At 55.5% G+C, this 19,204-nt stretch overlaps 1 protein-coding gene across 1 annotated transcript in view; it reads left to right on the forward strand.

The window, feature by feature from the left end:
- Positions 1 to 19,204, forward strand: part of LOC116958211 (uncharacterized) — a 200,121-nt gene that overhangs the window by 94,269 nt on the left and 86,648 nt on the right. Inside the window, exons 11-12 of the mRNA XM_076056179.1 lie at positions 7,681 to 7,914; positions 11,173 to 11,283. Of these exons, the coding sequence (XP_075912294.1) occupies positions 7,681 to 7,914; positions 11,173 to 11,283 (345 nt within the window). The remainder of the gene's footprint in view (positions 1 to 7,680; positions 7,915 to 11,172; positions 11,284 to 19,204) is intronic.

Raw genomic sequence — 19,204 nt, forward strand, 5'->3', positions numbered from 1 at the left:
ACAACCACCACAACCACAACCACCACCACAACCACCACAACCACCACAACCACAACCACCACAACCACCACAACCACCACCACAACCACCACAACCACAGCCACTACCACCAAAACCACCACCACAACCACTACCACAACCACCACCACAACCACCACCACCACAACCACCACAACCACCACCACAACCACTACCACTAAAACCACCACAACCACCACCACAACCACCTCCACCACAACCACCACAACCACCACCACAACCACTACCACCAAAACCACCAACACAACCACTACCACAACCACTACCACAACAACCACAACCACCACCACAACCACCACCACAACCACCACCACAACCACCACAACCACCACCACAACCACCACAACGTCTCTGTGGGTCTCTATGAGTACGGGTCTCTGTGAGTCTCTGTGGGTCTCTATGAGTATGGGTCTCTGTGGGTCTCTGTGGGTTTCTATGAGCATGGGTCTCTGTGGGTCTCCTTGAGTCTCCGTGAGTCTCTATGAGTCTCTATGAGTCTCTATGGGTCTCTATGAGTCTCTGTGGGTCTCTATGGGTCTCCGTGAGTCTCTGTGGGTCTCTGTGAGTCTCTGTGAGTCTCTGTGAGTCTCCATGAGTCTCAATGGGTCTCTATGGGTCTCCGTGAGTCTCTGTGGGTCTCTGTGAGTCTCTGTGGGTCTCTGTGAGTCTCTGTGAGTCTCCGTGAGTCTCTATGGGTCTCTATGGTTCTCCGTGAGTCTCTGTGAGTTTCTTTGAGTCTCCGTGAGTCTCCATGAGTCTCCAGGAGTCTCTGTGGGTCTCCGTGAGTCTCCGTGAGTCTCTGTGAGTCTCCATGAGTCTCTGTGGGTCTCCGTGAGTCTCTGTGGGTCTCCATGGGTCTCCGTGAGTCTCTGTGGGTCTCCGTGAGTCTCTGTGGGTCTCCGTGAGTCTCTGTGGGTTCCTATGGGTCTCCGTGAGTCTCTATGGGTCTCCGTGAATCTCTGTGGGTCTCCGTGAGTCTCCGTGAGTCTCTGTGGGTCTCTATGAGTCTCTGTGGGTCTCCGTGAGTCTCTATGGGTCTCTGTGAGTCTCTGTGGGTCTCTGTCAGACTCTGTGAGTCTCCGTGAGTCTCTATGGGTCTCTGTGAGTCTCTGTGGGTCTCTGTGAGTCTCTGTGAGTCTCTATGGGTCTCTGTGAGTCTCTATGGGTCTCTGTGAGTCTCTGTGGGTCTCCGTGAGTCTCTATGGGTCTCTATGGGTCTCCGTGAGTCTCTGTGGGTCTCTTTGAGTCTCTATGGGTCTCCGTGCATCTCTGTGCGTCTCTGTGGGTCTCTGTGGGTCTCTGTGAGTCTCTGTGAGTCTTCGTGTGTCTCTGTGGGTCTCTGTGAGTCTCTGTGGGTCTCTGTGAGTCTCTGTGGGTCTCCGTGAGTCTCCGTGAGTCTCTGTGGGTCACTGTGGGTCTCTGTGAGTCTCTGTGGGTCTCTGTGAGTCTCTGTGGGTCTCTGTGAGTCTCCGTGAGTCTCTATGAGTCTCTATGAGTCTCCGTGAGTCTCTGTGGGTCTCTATGGGTCTCTATGAGTCTCCGTGAGTCTCTGTAAGTGTCCGTGAGTCTGTATGAGTCTCTATGAGTCTCCGTGAGTCTCCGTGGGTCTCTATGAGTCTCTGTGGGTCTCCGTGAGTCTCTGTGGGTCTCTGTGAGTCTCTGTGAGTCTCCGTGAGTCTCTATGGGTCTCTATGGGTCTCTGTGAGTCTCTGTGGGTCTCTGTGAGTCTCTGTGGGTCTCTGTGAGTCTCTGTGAGTCTCCGTGAGTCTCTATGGGTCTCTATGGTTCTCCGTGAGTCTCTGTGGGTCTCTGTGAGTCTCCGTGAGTCTCTGTGAGTCTCCATGAGTCTCTGTGGGTCTCCGTGAGTCTCTGTGGGTTTCTATGGGTCTCCGTGAGTCTCTTTGGGTCTCCGTGAATCTCTGTGGGTCTCCGTGAGTCTCCGTGAGTCTCTGTGGGTCTCTATGAGTCTCTGTGGGTCTCCGTGAGTCTCTATGGGTCTCTGTGAGTCTCTGTGGGTCTCTGTGCGTCTCTGTGGGTCTCTGTGCGTCTCTGTGAGTCTCCGTGAGTCTCTATGGGTCTCTGTGAGTCTCTATGGGTCTCTGTGAGTCTCTGTGAGTCTCTATGGGTCTCTGTGAGTCTCTATGGGTCTCTGTGAGTCTCTGTGGGTCTCCGTGAGTATCTATGGGTCTCCGCGCATCTCTGTGCGTCTCTGTGGGTCTCTGTGGGTCTCTGTGGGTCTCTGTGAGTCTCTGTGAGTCTCCGTGGGTCTCTCTCTGTGAGTCTCCGTGAGTCTCTGTGGGTCTCTGTGAGTCTCTGTGGGTCTCCGTGAGTCTCTGTGGGTCACTGTGGGTCTCTGTGAGTCTCTGTGAGTCTCTGTGAGTCTCTGTGGGTCTCCGTGAGTCTCTATGAGTCTCTATGAGTCTCCGTGAGTCTCTGTGGGTCTCTATGGGTCTCTATGAGTCTCCGTGAGTCTCTGTGAGTGTCCGTGAGTCTGTATGAGTCTCTATGAGTCTCCGTGAGTCTCCGTGGGTCTCTATGAGTCTCTGTGGGTCTCTGTGACTCTCCGTGAGTCTGTATGAGTATCTATGAGTCTCAGTGAGTCTCCGTGAGTCCCTATGAGTCTCTGTGAGTCTCTATGAGTCTCTATGAGTCTCCGTGATTCTCCGTGGGTCTCTATGAGTCTCTGTGGGTCTCTGTGAGTCTCTGTGAGTCTCCGTGAGTCTCTGTGGGTCTCTACGAGTCTCTGTGGGTCTCTATGAGTCTCCGTGAGTCTCCGTGAGTCTCTGTGAGAATGGGTCTCTGTGGGTCTCTGTGAGTCTCTATGGGCCTCCGTGAGTCTCTGTGAGTCTATATGGGTCTCTATGGGTCTCTATGGGTCTCCGTGGGTCTCTGTGAGTCTCTGTGAGTCTCTGTGGGTCTCCGTAAGTCTCTGTGAGTCTCTATGGGTCTCCATGAGTCTCTGTGGGTCTCCATGAGTCTCCGTGAGTCTCTGTAAGTCTCCGTGAGTCTCTGTGAGTCTATGTGGGTCTCTGTGAGTCTCTATGGGTCTCCGTGAGTCTCTATGCGTCTCTGTGGGTCTCTGTGAGTCTCTGTGTGTCTCTGTGGGTCTCTGTGAGTCTCTATGGGTCTCTGTGAGTCTCTGTGAGTCTCTGTGAGTCTCCATGGTTCTCCGTGCGTCTCTGTGAGTCTCCGTGGGTCTCTGCGGGTCTCCGTGAGTCTCTGTGAGTCTCTGTGAGTCTCCGTGAGTCTCTATGGGTCTCTGTGAGTCTCTGTGGGGCTCTGTGAGTCTCTTGGGTCTCCGTGAGTCTCTGTGGGTCTCCGTGAATCTCTGTGCGTCTCCGTCAATCTCCATGAGTCTCTGTGAGTCTCCGTGAGTCTTTGTGGGTCTCTGTGAGTCTCTATGGGTCTCCGTGAGTCTCTATGGGTCTCCGTGAGTCTCTATGAGTCTCCGTGAGTCTCTGTGGGTCTCCGTGAGTCTCTGTGAGTCTCCGTGAGTGTCCGTGATTCTCCGTGAGTCTCTGTGAGTCTCTATGGGTCTCTGTGAGTCTCTGTGGGTCTATGTGGGTCTCCGTGAGTCTCTGTAAGTCTCTGTGGGTCTCCGTGAGTCTCCGTGAGTCTCTGTAAGTCTCCGTGAGTCTCCGTGATTCTCCGTGAGTCTCTGTGAGTCTCTAAGAGTCTCTGTGGGTTTCTGTGAGTCTCTGTGAGTCTCTGTGAGTCTCTGTGGGTCTCTGTGAGTCTCTGTGAGTATGGGTCTCTATGGGTCTCTGTGGGTCTCCGTGAGTCTCCGTGAGTCTCTGTGGGTCTCTATGGGTCTCTGTGGGTCTCGGTGAGTCTCTGCGGGTCTCTGTGAGTCTCTGTGAGTATGTGTCTCTATGGATCTCTGTGGGTCTCCGTGAGTCTCCGTGAGTCTCTGATGGGTCTTTATGGGTCTCTGTGGGTCTCCGTGAGTCGCCGTGAGTCTCTGTGGGTCTCTATGGGTCTCTGTGGGTCTCGGTGAGTCTCTGGGGGTCTCTATGAGTCTCTGTGAGTCTCTGTGAGTCTCCGTGAGTCTCCGTGAGTCTCTGTGAGTATGGGTCTCTATGGGTCTCTGTGGGTCTCTGTGAGTCTCTGTGAGTCTCCGTGAGTCTTTGTGAGTCTCTGTGAGTCTCTGTGAGTCGCTATGGGTCTCCGTGAGTCTCTGTGAGTCTCTGTGAGTCTCTATGGGTCTCTGTGAGTCTCTGTGAGTCTCTGTGAGTATGAGTCTCTATGAGTCTCTGTGGGTCTCTGTGAGTCTCTGTGAGTCTCCGTGAGTCTCTGTGGGTCTCTACGAGTCTCTGTGGGTCTCTATGAGTCTCCGTGAGTCTCCGTGAGTCTCTGTGAGAATGGGTCTCTGTGGGTCTCTGTGAGTCTCTATGGGTCTCCGTGAGTCTCTGTGAGTCTATATGGGTCTCTATGGGTCTCTATGGGTCTCCGTGGGTCTCTGTAAGTCTCTGTGAGTCTCTGTGGGTCTCCGTAAGTCTCTGTGAGTCTCTATGGGTCTCCATGAGTCTCTGTGGGTCTCCATGAGTCTCCGTGAGTCTCTGTAAGCCTCCGTGAGTCTCTGTGAGTCTATGTGGGTCTCTGTGAGTCTCTATGGGTCTCCGTGAGTCTCTATGCGTCTCTGTGGGTCTCTGTGAGTCTCTGTGTGTCTCTGTGGGTCTCTGTGAGTCTCTATGGGTCTCCGTGAGTCTCTGTGAGTCTCTGTGGGTCTCTGTGAGTCTCTATGGGTCTCTGTGAGTCTCTGTGAGTCTCTGTGAGTCTCCATGGTTCTCCGTGCGTCTCTGTGAGTCTCCGTGGGTCTCTGCGGGTCTCCGTGAGTCTCTGTGAGTCTCTGTGAGTCTCCGTGAGTCTCTATGGGTCTCTGTGAGTCTCTGTGGGGCTCTGTGAGTCTCTTGGGTCTCCGTGAGTCTCTGTGGGTCTCCGTGAATCTCTGTGCGTCTCCGTCAATCTCCATGAGTCTCTGTGAGTCTCCGTGAGTCTTTGTGGGTCTCTGTGAGTCTCTATGGGTCTCCGTGAGTCTCTATGGGTCTCCGTGAGTCTCTATGAGTCTCCGTGAGTCTCTGTGGGTCTCCGTGAGTCTCTGTGAGTCTCCGTGAGTGTCCGTGATTCTCCGTGAGTCTCTGTGAGTCTCTATGGGTCTCTGTGAGTCTCTGTGGGTCTATGTGGGTCTCCGTGAGTCTCTGTAAGTCTCTGTGGGTCTCCGTGAGTCTCCGTGAGTCTCTGTAAGTCTCCGTGAGTCTCCGTGATTCTCCGTGAGTCTCTGTGAGTCTCTAAGAGTCTCTGTGGGTCTCTGTGAGTCTCTGTGGGTCTCTGTGAGTCTCTGTGAGTCTCTGTGAGTCTCTGTGGGTCTCTGTGAGTCTCTGTGAGTATGGGTCTCTATGGGTCTCTGTGGGTCTCCGTGAGTCTCCGTGAGTCTCTGTGGGTCTCTATGGGTCTCTGTGGGTCTCGGTGAGTCTCTGCGGGTCTCTGTGAGTCTCTGTGAGTATGTGTCTCTATGGATCTCTGTGGGTCTCCGTGAGTCTCCGTGAGTCTCTGTGGGTCTTTATGGGTCTCTGTGGGTCTCCGTGAGTCGCCGTGAGTCTCTGTGGGTCTCTATGGGTCTCTGTGGGTCTCGGTGAGTCTCTGGGGGTCTCTATGAGTCTCTGTGAGTCTCCGTGAGTCTCCGTGAGTCTCTGTGAGTATGGGTCTCTATGGGTCTCTGTGGGTCTCTGTGAGTCTCTGTGAGTCTCCGTGAGTCTTTGTGAGTCTCTGTGAGTCTCTGTGAGTCGCTATGGGTCTCCGTGAGTCTCTGTGAGTCTCTGTGAGTCTCTATGGGTCTCTGTGAGTCTCTGTGAGTCTCTGTGAGTATGAGTCTCTATGAGTCTCTGTGGGTCTCTGTGAGTCTCTGTGAGTCTCCGTGAGTCTCTGTGGGTCTCTACGAGTCTCTGTGGGTCTCTATGAGTCTCCGTGAGTCTCCGTGAGTCTCTGTGAGAATGGGTCTCTGTGGGTCTCTGTGAGTCTCTATGGGTCTCCGTGAGTCTCTGTGAGTCTATATGGGTCTCTATGTGTCTCTATGGGTCTCCGTGGGTCTCTGTGAGTCTCTGTGAGTCTCTGTGGGTCTCCGTAAGTCTCTGTGAGTCTCTATGGGTCTCCATGAGTCTCTGTGGGTCTCCATGAGTCTCCGTGAGTCTCTGTAAGTCTCCGTGAGTCTCTGTGAGTCTATGTGGGTCTCTGTGAGTCGCTATGGGTCTCCGTGAGTCTCTATGCGTCTCTGTGGGTCTCTGTGAGTCTCTGTGTGTCTCTGTGGGTCTCTGTGAGTCTCTATGGGTCTCCGTGAGTCTCTGTGAGTCTCTGTGGGTCTCTGTGAGTCTCTATGGGTCTCTGTGAGTCTCTGTGAGTCTCTGTGAGTCTCCATGGTTCTCCGTGCGTCTCTGTGAGTCTCCGTGGGTCTCTGCGGGTCTCCGTGAGTCTCTGTGAGTCTCTGTGAGTCTCCGTGAGTCTCTATGGGTCTCTGTGAGTCTCTGTGGGGCTCTGTGAGTCTCTTGGGTCTCCGTGAGTCTCTGTGGGTCTCCGTGAATCTCTGTGCGTCTCCGTCAATCTCCATGAGTCTCTGTGAGTCTCCGTGAGTCTTTGTGGGTCTCTGTGAGTCTCTATGGGTCTCCGTGAGTCTCTATGGGTCTCCGTGAGTCTCTATGAGTCTCCGTGAGTCTCTGTGGGTCTCCGTGAGTCTGTGTGAGTCTCCGTGAGTGTCCGTGATTCTCCGTGAGTCTCTGTGAGTCTCTATGGGTCTCTGTGAGTCTCTGTGGGTCTATGTGGGTCTCCGTGAGTCTCTGTAAGTCTCTGTGGGTCTCCGTGAGTCTCCGTGAGTCTCTGTAAGTCTCCGTGAGTCTCCGTGATTCTCCGTGAGTCTCTGTGAGTCTCTAAGAGTCTCTGTGGGTCTCTGTGAGTCTCTGTGGGTCTCTGTGAGTCTCTGTGAGTCTCTGTGGGTCTCTGTGAATCTCTGTGAGTATGGGTCTCTATGGGTCTCTGTGGGTCTCCGTGAGTCTCCGTGAGTCTCTGTGGGTCTCTATGGGTCTCTGTGGGTCTCGGTGAGTCTCTGCGGGTCTCTGTGAGTCTCTGTGAGTATGTGTCTCTATGGATCTCTGTGGGTCTCCGTGAGTCTCCGTGAGTCTCTGTGGATCTTTATGGGTCTCTGTGGGTCTCCGTGAGTCGCCGTGAGTCTCTGTGGGTCTCTATGGGTCTCTGTGGGTCTCGGTGAGTCTCTGGGGGTCTCTATGAGTCTCTGTGAGTCTCTGTGAGTCTCCGTGAGTCTCCGTGAGTCTCTGTGAGTATGGGTCTCTATGGGTCTCTGTGGGTCTCTGTGAGTCTCTGTGGGTCTCTGTGAGTCTCTGTGAGTCTCCGTGAGTCTTTGTGAGTCTCTGTGAGTCTCTGTGAGTCTCTATGGGTCTCCGTGAGTCTCTGTGAGTCTCTGTGAGTCTCTATGCGTCTCTGTGAGTCTCTGTGAGTCTCTGTGAGTATGAGTCTCTGTGAGTCTCTGTGAGTCTCTATGAGTCTCTATGAGTCTCCGTGAGTCTCCGTGAGTCTCTATGAGTCTCCGTGAGTCTCTATGAGTCTCTAACAATGCCCCCCCCCGCCCCCGCCCAGGCTACGAGGGCCGTGTGTGCGAGGTCGACGTGGACGACTGCTCGCCCGACCCCTGCCACCACGGCGAGTGCCGCGACCTGGTAGCGGCGTTCGCCTGCCGCTGCCACGCCGGCTACGCCGGGCGGCGCTGTGAGCGGCAGCTGGACGAGTGCCGCAGCGCGCCTTGCCGGCACGGCGCGCGCTGCCACGACCTCGTCGACGGCTACCGATGCGCCTGTCCACGCGGCACCGGCGGTGAGAGCCCCGTTGCGGCGGCACCGCCACCACTGCCGCCACCACCACCACCACCACTGCCGCCACCACCACCACCATGGCCACCGCCGCCACCACCACCACCATGGTCACCGCCACCGCCACCAGCACAACAACAACAACCGCCATTCGCCGCTAAGTGGCGGTGACGTCACCACGACGCTCGTGCCAGGCCATGTGCACCGTGAGGCCACGTGGAGTGTCGAACGCCCGCTGGCAGGAGGTCACGGGGCAGACCCAGGTGCCACGGGTCGACTGACTGAGATGACTGGCTGATGCACCACCTGTGCCCCCTACTGTGCCAACCCGCTGTGCCTTAGCCACCCGGCGCTCCGCTCGTTGTTGTGAGCGTCGCTCCTCCGCCCTCCGTTGTTGTTGGAGGGCGACTGCCTCCAACTGCCCAGTAGCGTCCTTCACGAGCCTCCTCAACAGAGGCCGATCTTGACACCGCTGGTACCGGTTATCGGCAAGTCCACTCAGCTCCACGTCCTCCTGTACCACATCACTCCGTCTCTTCTCTAGCCCGTGCAGCGCCCGTTTAGCCCCCTCTATCCGGCCAAACAAAAGCTGTTTAGTCATGTGGTGGCTGGGCATGCGGGCTACATGGCCCAGCCAACGCAGTCTTGCCTGCCGGAGGAGCTCACCGATGGGATCTTTCCCAGATCTTTCAAGGATTTGTGAGCTCCTCACACAATTCAGTCTGGTTAAACCCAGGATGGATCGTAGGCAGGCCAGCCTAAATGTTTCTAACCGGCGAAGATGTTCCATAAGGGAGGTCCACGTTTCGCAAGCGTTGAGAAGGGAGGGAATGACCGCGGCCGAGAAGACCTGAAGCTTAGTGCGGAGCGACAGACCAGGTCGCTTCCATACAGCGTTACGCAACCGATAAAAAGATATTGCCGTTCGACTGATTCGGAGTGAGACCTCTGCTGGTAAACCGGAGCTGGTCATGAGCACACTGCCCAGGTATGGGAAACTCTCCACTCTCTCCACAACTGCCCTATCACCAATTGGGATTTGTGGGGGTGGAGTGTCCGATTGGTACAAAATACCCAGGCAGGTGCTTAGTTTTGGTGGGGCTGATGGTAAGGCTTCACCTCTTAGTTGCAGGCTCCAGGATCAGCAGCAGCGCCTCCAACTCCTCCTCTGAGTGAGCAGCAATCACCAGATCATAGGCATACGAAACATGGTTGAGCAATAGGGAGTCATCCCTTGACCGCACCAGATGGAAATTCCTACGGTGCAGCTATTGAAGGCTTCACGAACTACGTGGTCAAAATAGATGTTAAATAATGTGGGAGCCAGAGGACATCCCTGTCGCACCCCAAGGTGTACAGGGAATGGCTCCGACTCCTGGCCACGTAGTTTTACCCGGGCCCGCTCACCATCATGAAGGTCCTTAATGATTGTGAGCAGAGGGTCAGGGACTCCGAAAGCACGAAGAACAACCCATAGCCCAGGCCTACTGATGGTATCATAGGCCTTGACCAGGTCAATATAGCAGAGATGTCGGTCTTGTTAGAATTTCTGTTCCTCTGCTGTAGCAGACGAACATAAAATATGGCATGTGTGCAGGACCGCCCTTTCCTGAAACCGCATTGGGACTCCGCAAGCCTCTCCTCAGCATGCCTAGCAAGGCAATATTGAATAATTCTTGCCAGGATCTTTCCCGGCAAACTAAGGAGTGAGATGCCCCTGTAGTTGTTACAGTTTGTGCGGTCCCCCTTCTTAAAGAGGGGTACCACCAGGGCATCCTTCCAATCCCGCGGAACCCTTCCAGTGGGCAGACTGTTGTTATGATGTCATGTATGGCAGTCCGCGCACAAACGCCACCCTTTCTCAGCATTTCGCTTGGGAGATCATCTCTGCCCGGTGCCTTTCCTGATCTCAGACCCTGAATTGCCTTCAGTACTTCCTCAACAGATGGCACCTCAACCAGCCACTCACAGGGGGTGACTTCTTCCAATATTTGAGGCACCGCAGCCTCAGCAGGGTCATCCTCACTTTGTCCCACGTTGTTATCCAGGCTGAGGGATGTCCCCTCCCCCAGGACCTCACAGAAATGCTCAGCAAATCCTGGGGGTCGGAGATTGGATCACCGTTCTTTCCCCTAATGATGGTAATTGGTTTGGCACTGCAGGTTACTTTTTTGATGGAATTAAAGAGCGATTTGTAATCACGAGCCATTGAGGCAGACTCCATCTCCTCAGTAACCCGCGACCACCACCCATCCTTGCAATGACTCACAGGTCTCCGAACCTTCGAGCGAAGCCTGCGGTAAGCCTCCTCATTCTCCGACGTGGGATGCTGTAGACAATTAGAGTGGGCCTGTCGCTTTTTCTCAGCCAGCTTGAACACCTCCTCTGTTAGCCAGGGTCTCTGGGGAGGTCTGGACCGTGTACCCAAAGCAGCCATTGTAGCTGCATACAGTGTAGGGACATAAGTAACCACGACCACCACTCCTCGCGTCTGGTTGATGGGAAAGTGAGCCCAAAGTAGCCTGGGGCTTACAGCTTCCCACACCTCACCGCCACACTCGCACGCCCCCTTCATTATTTTCTTCAGAAGAAGAGCCACTCCCTGTTGTTTAGTAGTCTCCTGCCCCGAGTAGATGACTGTCCACCCCTCATGGTGGCAGGAGCCAGAGCCGGTCCACCGGACCTCCTGAATACCACCGAGTTCCGGGCGGTACCGGTCCAGCTCCCGACAGAGGAGTGGCAGCCTCTCCTCCGCAGTGAGCGTTCGGACATTCCACGTGGCCACACGAAGTGGCTTTTCGTTGTTTCTGGAGGAGCCCCTCGGGTAAGGATTCAGTCTCCTGGCTCCGCCAAATAGGGTTTGACCAGGAGACGTCATAGACGCCTGTCACCCCGGGGCCTCCGGCCCAAGCTTATTACGTACATCGTGGTTTTGCATCGTAGTCTAGCGGTAATATATTTGAAGGTGGAGGGGTTACCAGCCCCTAGCACCCGTCCAGAGCCCCCTTTTGGCCGCTGTGGTGGTCAAGGAACGCCACGAGGCGATAGGCCAATCGGAATTGGCCCTGACCCCCCCAACGGCGCTGCCCACGACAGCGTTGCCCGTCCGGCACCACGAGGAGGTCGGGGGTTGTTTTTTTGCGGGACACCGCAGCCACAGCCACCAACACCACCAACACCACCCCACACCACAACACTTGCCCCAACAGCCTGTTGGATGCTACGCGGGGGATCTTTGCCTTTGTGTGCGTGCGTGCCGCAGGCGTGAACTGCGAACTGAATCTGGATGAGTGCTCCTCGTCTCCCTGCGTGCACGGCACGTGCAGGGACGGGCTCAACGAGTACACCTGCGTGTGCCAGCCGGGATACAGCGGTACGCACGGGCACCTCGCGGGGACACCTCGCACGCACGCACGCACGCAGACACACACACACGCACGCACGCACGCAGACACACACACACACACGCACGCAGACACACACACACGCACGCACGCAGACACACACACACGCACGCACGCAGACACACACACACACACGCACGCAGACACACACACACGCACGCACGCAGACACACACACACACACGCACGCAGACACACACACACGCACGCACGCAGACACACACACACGCACGCACGCAGACACACACACACGCACGCACGCAGACACACACACACACACGCACGCAGACACACACACACGCACGCACGCAGACACACACACACACACGCACGCACGCAGACACACACGCACGCACGCACGCAGACGCGCACGCACGGACACGCTCGCACAGACACGCATGTACACGCATACGGACACGCACGTACACACACGCACAGACACGCACGTACACGCACGTACACACACGCACGTACACGCACGTACACGCACGTACACACATACGGACACGTACACACACGTACACACACGGGCACGCACATGCACACAAACACACATGTACAGACACACACGCACGCACAGACACACACGTACACACACGTACACGCATGTACACATATACACGCACGTACACACATATGGACACATACACACGTACACACACGTACACACACGGGCACGCACATGCACATGCGCACGCACGCACACACACACACGTACACACACACGCACGCACAGACACACACGCACACACATGCACACACACGCATACTGCGGTCAGGTGCTGTGCTTATTTAGGGCTAAGCCGACCTAGGGGAGACATCCAGGACCGGTTTCAGGTGTCCCCGTCACTGACCTTGGCCATATTAAACGTCGTGCTCGGGGCATGTACGGGCACATTCAAGAACATAGACGCGTCTGTCTGTAGGTGTGTGTGTGCGGGTGTGTGTGTGTGTACAGGTGTGTGTGTGTGTACAGGTGAGTGTGTGTGTGTGCAGATGAGTGTGTGTGTGTGCAGATGAGTGTGTGTGTGTGTACAGGTGTGTGTGTGTACAGGTGAGTGTGTGTACAGGTGAGTGTGTGTGTGTGGACAGGTGAGTGTGTGTGTGTGCGTGTACAGGTGAGTGTGTGTACAGGTGAGTGTGTGTGTACAAGTGAGTGGGTGTGTACAGGTGAGTGTGTGTGTGTGCAGGTGAGTGTGTGTACAGGTGAGTGTGTGTGTGTGCAGATGAGTGTGTGTGTGCAGATGAGTGTGGGTGTACCGGTGAGTGTGTGTGTGTACAGGTGAGTGTGTGTGTACAGGTGAGTGTGTGTGTGCAGATGATCATGTGTATACAGGTGAGTATGTGTGTGTACAGGTGAGTGTGTGTGTGTGTGTGTACAGGTGAGTGTGTGTACAGGTGAGTGTGTGTGTGTGCAGATGAGTGTGTGTGTGCAGATGAGTGTGTGTGTGTGTACAGGTGAGCGGGTGTGTATAGGTGAGTGTGTGTGTGTGTACAGGTGAGTGTGTGTGGTGTACAGGTGAGTGTGTATGTACAGGTGTGTGTGTATGTCCAGGTGTGTGTGTATGTCTACAGGTGAGTGTTTGTGTGTATAGGTGTGTGTGTGTGTACAGGTGAGTGTGTGTCTGTGTACAGGTGAGTGTGTGTCTGTGTACAGGTGAGTGTGTGTGTGTGTGTACAGGTGAGTGTGTGTATGTGTGCAGATGAGTATGTGTCTGTGTGTGCAGGTGAGTGTGTATGTACAGGTGAGTGTGTGTGTGTGTGCGTACAGGTGAGTGTGTGTATGTACAGGTGTGTGTGTACAGGTTAGTCTGTATGTATACAGGTGAGTGTGTGTCTGTATAGGTGAGTGTGTGTGTACAGGTGAGTGTGTGTGTGTACAGGTGAGTGTGTGTGTGTGTGTGCAGGTGAGTGTGTGTATGTGTATGTGTGCAGGTGAGTGTGTGTATGTGTGCAGGTGAGTGTGTATGTGTGTCTGTGTGTGTGTGCAGGTGAGTGTGTGTATGTGTGTCTGTGTGTGTCTGTGTGTGTCTGTGTATATGTGTGTCTGTGTGTGTGTGTGTGCCGATGTCTGTGACCAAAACATTGGCTAAACGGGGGCTCTGGATGGGTGCGAGGGGCTGGTAACCCCTCCAACTTCAAACATTTTACCACGAAACCACGAATTAAAAATGTAACTAATAAGCTTGTGCCGGAGGCCCCGGGGGGACAGGCGTCTATGACGTCTCCTGGCCAAACCCCAATTGGCGGAGCCAGAAGATTGAATCTCTACCCTCAGGGCTCCTCCAGAAACAACGAAAAGCCACTTCGTGTGGCCACTTGGAATGTTCGAACGCTCACTGCGGAGGAGAGGCTGCCACTCCTCTGTCGGGAGCTGGACCGGTACCGCCTGAATCTCTGTGGCATTCAGGAGGTCCGGTGGACCGGTTCTGGCTCCTGCCACCATGAGGGGTGGACAGTCCTCTACTCGGGGCAGCAGACTGCCAAACAACAGGGTGTGGCTCTTCTTTTGAACAAAAGAATGAAGGGGGCGTGGGAGCGTGGCGGTGAGGTGTGGGAAGCGGTAAGCCCCAGGCTACTTTGGGCTCGCCTTTCCATCAACTGGAGGCGAAGAGTGATGGTCGTGGTTAGTTATGCCCCCACCGAAGACGAACATGCATGGAGGTATGGAGGCAAGGCCGATGAATCAGATGCCTTTTATGACCTCCTGTCACAGGTGCTGGCTAAAGTGGCCCCTCGGGATAGAGTCATCTTGTTGAGTGACTTCAATGCCCGAGTTGGTCATGATGCTGGCACCTGGTCTGGAGGGATTGTAGGGCATGGGCGAGATTAGCTCATAACAACGGTAGGAGGCTGCTAGATTTGTGTGCAGACCATGGGCTTGTAATTACCAACACGCTGTTCCGGCATCGGCGCATCCACACAACATCATGGATGCATGCAGGGTCCAAGCAAGAACATCTGCTGGACTGCATAGTGACGGATCCCCGGATGCGAGCCCATGTCCTTGACACCAGGACCTACCATGGAGCTGATCTGCCCTCTGACCATCGACTTGTCATTTGTAAGATGCGCCTGCCATTCTTCCACTCCGGTGGTGGGTGTACACCCAGGACCCCATTCCAACCTAAGGTGGCCTGGTCTCAGTTATCTGATGAAAGTTGCAAGCGAGAATTTAATCATCACTTGCGGCTGGGGTTGGCATCGTCCCCCACTCCTCCTGATGTCGAGGGTAAATGGGCGAGGTTTAGGACTGTTACTCAAGCAGCTGCAATGGCTGCTTTGGGTACGCGGTGAAGACCTCCCTAGAGACCCTGGCTGACAGAGGAGGTGTTCAGGATAGTTGAGAAAAAGCGACAGGCCCACTGTCATCGGCTACAGAATCCCACGTCAGAGAATGAGGAGGCTTACCGCAGCCTTCGCTCGGAGGTTCGGAGAGCCGTGAGGAATTGCAAGGATGGGTGGTGGTCGCGGGTTGCTGAGGAAATGGAGTCTGCCTCAGTGGCCCGCGATCCCAAATCTCTATTTAACCCCATCAAAAAAGTAACCTGCAGCGCCACACCTATTACCATCATTAGGGGAAAAAACGGTGATCCAATCGCCGACCCCCAGGAACAGGTTTGCAGATTTGCTGTGCATTTCCGTGAGGTGCGGGTGGGAGGAGAAATCCCTCTGCCAGGAAAACATCGTGGCACAAAGTGGAGATGACCCTGCTGCGGCTGCGGTGCCTCAAATATTGGAAGAAGTCACCCCCTGTGAGTAGCTGGCTGAGGTGCCATCTGTTGAGGAAATACTGAAGGCGATACGGAGTCTGAGACCAGGAAAAGCACCGGACAGAGATGATCTCCCAAGCGAAATGCTGAGGGAGGGTGGCGTTTGTGCACAGACTGCCCTAAATGACATCATAACAACAGTCTGGACCACTGGATAGGTTCCGCAGGATTGGAAGGATGCCCTGGTGGTCCCCCTCTTTAAGAAGGGGGACAGCACAGACTGTAACAACTACAGGGGCATCTCACTCCTCAGTGTGCCGGGAAAGGTCCTGGCAAGGGTTTTTCAACATCGCCTTGCCAAGCACGCTGAGGAGAGGCTTGCGGAGCCCCAATGCGGTTTCAGGAAAGGGCGGTCCTGCACAGATGCCATATTTTCTGTCCGTCTTCTACAGCAGAGGTGTCGAGAATTCCAGCAAGACCTACATCTCTGCATTATTGACCTGGTCAAGGCCTATGATACCATCAGTAGGCCTGGGCTGTGGGTATTATTCGTGCTTTTAGATTTCCTGACCCTCTGCTCACGATCATTAAGGACACACAAATCCTTGAAAGATCTGGGCAAGGTCCCATCGGTGAGCTCCTCCGGCAGGCAAGGCTGCGTTGGCTGGGTCATGTAGCCCGCATACCCAGCCACCGCATGCTGAAACAGCTTTTGTTCGTCCGGATCGAGGGGGCTAAACGGTCGCGGCACGGTCTAGAGAAGAGATGGAGTGATCTGGTACAGGAGGAGGTGGAGCTGAGTGGACTTGCCGATGACTGGTACCAGCGGTGTCAAGATCGGCCTCTGTGGAGGAGGCTCGTGAAGGACGCTACTTGGCAGTTGGAGGCAGTCGCCCTCCAACAACAATGGAGGACGGATGAGCGACGCTCACAACAACGAGCGGAGCGCCGGGTGGCTAAAGCACAGCAGGTTGGCACAGTAGGGGGCACAGGTGGTGCATCAGCCAGTAATCTCGGTCATCTTCGTCAGTCGACCCGTGGCACCTGGGTCTGCCCCGTGACCTCCTGCCAGCGGGCGTTCGACATTTCACGTGGCCTCAAGGTGCACATGGCCTGGCACAAGCGTCGTGGTGACATTTCCGCCACTTTTTGGCGAATGGCGGTTGTTGTGCTGGTGAGTGTGCGTCTGTGTGTGTATGGGTGTGTGTGTGTGCGTATATGTGTCTGTGCGTGTGTGCAGGTGTGTGTAAGTCTGTGTGTCCTGGGCCTCCCCTAAGTCTACTCAGCCTCAAATGAGTACCTGGTGTAGCGGTGTAGCATAGTGAACATCGCCACTGGGGAGACAAAGGCGGCCGGGCGTGGTGGTGGCCACCCACCCCCTCGTGTGCCCACAGTGTCGGTAGCCTTCACAGACGCTGCTACTCGCTAACAGCACTTGCCCCTACAGCCTGTTAAGGCTACACGGGGGATTTGTGTCTTTGTGTGTGTAAGTTGGCACAGTGGGTGGCACAGGTGGTGCATCTGCCAGTAATCTCAGTGAGTCAACACGTGGCACCTGCAGGGTCTGTCCCGTGACCTCATGCACCTAGCCTGGCACAGTGGGTGGCACAGGTGGTGCATCTGCCAGTCATCTCAGTCAGTGAACACGTGGCACCTGCAGGGTCTGTCCCGTGACCTCCTCCTGCCAGCGGTTGTTCCACACTTCACGTGGCCTGAACGTGCACCTAGCCTGGCACTGGCGCCGTGCTGACATCACCGCCACTTACTGGCGAAAGGCTGTTGTTGTTGTTGTGTGTGTGTCAAAGACAAATATCCCCCGTGTAGCCTCTGACAGATTGTAGGGGCAAGTGCTGTTAGCGAGTAGCAGCAGCAACAGCAGCGCCTATGAAGGCTACCGGCACTGTGGCACACGAGGGGGTGGGTGGCCAGCAACCACACCCGGCCACACACACACCCACACACGTACACACCCCCACAAGCACACACACACCCCACACACGCACACACACACACAAGCACACGCACACCCGCACACACTCACAACCACAAACACACACGCGCACACACACGCACCCACACACACACGCACACGCACCCACACACACACGCACACACACGCACACACACACACGCACACACACACACCCCCACACACACACCCACACACTCACACCCACAAACGCACACTCACACGCACACACACCCACACACACACGCGCATACACTCACATACACGTTCACACACACGCACACACATCCACAACAACAACCGCCATTCGCCACTAAGTGGCGGTGACATCACCACGACGCTTGTGCCAGGCCATGTGCACCTTGAGGCCACACGCACACCTGGCCACGGGCAAGGCACGCATAATGTCACTTTCGCCAATGAACCTGTTCTGAAATTGAACTCTCTCCCTGCCTCTCTCCCCCACTCTCCCTCTCTCCCACACTCTCTCCATCACTCTCCCTGCCTCTCTCTTCCCCACTCTCCCTGCCTCTCTCCCTGCCTCTCTCCCACACTCTCCCCACTCTCTCCCCCACTCTCCCCCACTCTCCCTCTCTTCCACACCCTCTCCATCACTCTCCCCTCTCTCTTCCCCACTCTCCCTGCCTCTCTCCCTGCCTCTCTCCCTGCCTCTCTCTTTATTTTTTACCACCAGAGGGAACGAGACGGTGCTCGGTGTAGTCGGCACTTTGCTCCGTTCATCATTTCGTTGTTTTTTTTCAATGCTTTGCTTTATGTAAACCCCCCTCCCTTTTAAATGAAAGACCCAACAAAATATTTTATCTGCTCTCCTTACCCCTTCACTCTCTCTCTACCCCCTCTCTCTCTACCCCCTCTCTCTCTACCCCCTCTCTCTCTACCCCCTCTCTCTCTACCCCCTCTCTCTCTACCCCTCTCTCTCTCTACCCCCTCTCTCTCTACCCCTCTCTCTCTACCCCCTCTCTCTCTACCCCCTCTCTCTCTACCCCTCTCTCTACCCCTCTCTCTCTACCCCTCTCTCTCTACCCCCTCTCTCTCTACCCCTCTCTCTCTACCCCCTCTCTCTCTACCCCCTCTCTCTCTACCCCCTCTCTCTACCCCCTCTCTCTCTCTACCCCCTCTCTCTCTCTACCCCCTCTCTCTCTCTACCCCCTCTCTCTCTACCCCCTCTCTCTCTACCCCCTCTCTCTCTACCCCCTCTCTCTCTACCCCCTCTCTCTCTACCCCCTCTCTCTCTACCCCTCTCTCTCTCTACCCCTCTCTCTCTACCCCTCTCTCTCTACCCCTCTCTCTCTACCCCCTCTCTCTCTACCCCTCTCTCTCTCTACCCCCTCTCTCTCTCTCTACCCCCTCTCTCTCTACCCCCTCTCTCTACCCCCTCTCTCTCTCTCTACCCCCTCTCTCTCTACCCCCTCTCTCTCTACCCCCTCTCTCTCTACCCCCTCTCTCTCTACCCCCTCTCTCTCTACCCCCCTCTCTCTCTACCCCCCCCCTCTCTCTCTCTACCCCCTCTCTCTCTACCCCCTCTCTCTCTACCCCCTCTCTCTCTCTCTACCCCCTCTCTCTCTCTCTACCCCCTCTCTCTCTCTCTACCCCTCTCTCTCTACCCCCTCTCTCTCTACCCCCTCTCTCTCTCTCTACCCCTCTCTCTCTACCCCCTCTCTCTCTACCCCCTCTCTCTACCCCCTCTCTCTCTCCCTACCCCCTCTCTCTCTACCCCCTCTCTCTCTACCCCCTCTCTCTCTACCCCCCCCCCCCCCCACTCTCTCTACCCCTGCCTCTCTCTCACACGCCCACGCACCTCACGACCCCCCCTCAGCCCCCCCCCCCCCACCCTTTTATCACCCCCGTGTAGCCTCTACAGGCTGCAGGGGCAAGTGCTGTTAGCGAGCACCTCACACACAGACACAGACAAAGCTCCCCCGTGTAGCCTCTAACAGGCAGTAGGGGCAAGTGCTGTTAGTAGCGAGTAGCAGCAGCAGCGCCTATGAAGGCTACCGGCACTGTGGCACACGAGGGGGTGGGTGGCCAGCACCACGCCCGGCCGCCTTTGTCTCCCCCAGTGCTAGCGATGTTCACTACGCTTCACCGCTACACCAGGTACTCATTTGAGGCTGAGTCGACCTAGGAGAGGCCCAGGACCGGTTCGGATATTCGCCACTGCCTTCATTCTTGGGTACCAGAGGAGCAG

The sequence above is a fragment of the Petromyzon marinus genome, chromosome 74 (genome assembly GCF_048934315.1).
Source record: "Petromyzon marinus isolate PM22_M1 ecotype Great Lakes invasive population chromosome 74, UKy_Petmar_22M1.pri1.0, whole genome shotgun sequence".
In the NCBI taxonomy this organism is placed as follows: domain Eukaryota; kingdom Metazoa; phylum Chordata; class Hyperoartia; order Petromyzontiformes; family Petromyzontidae; genus Petromyzon; species Petromyzon marinus.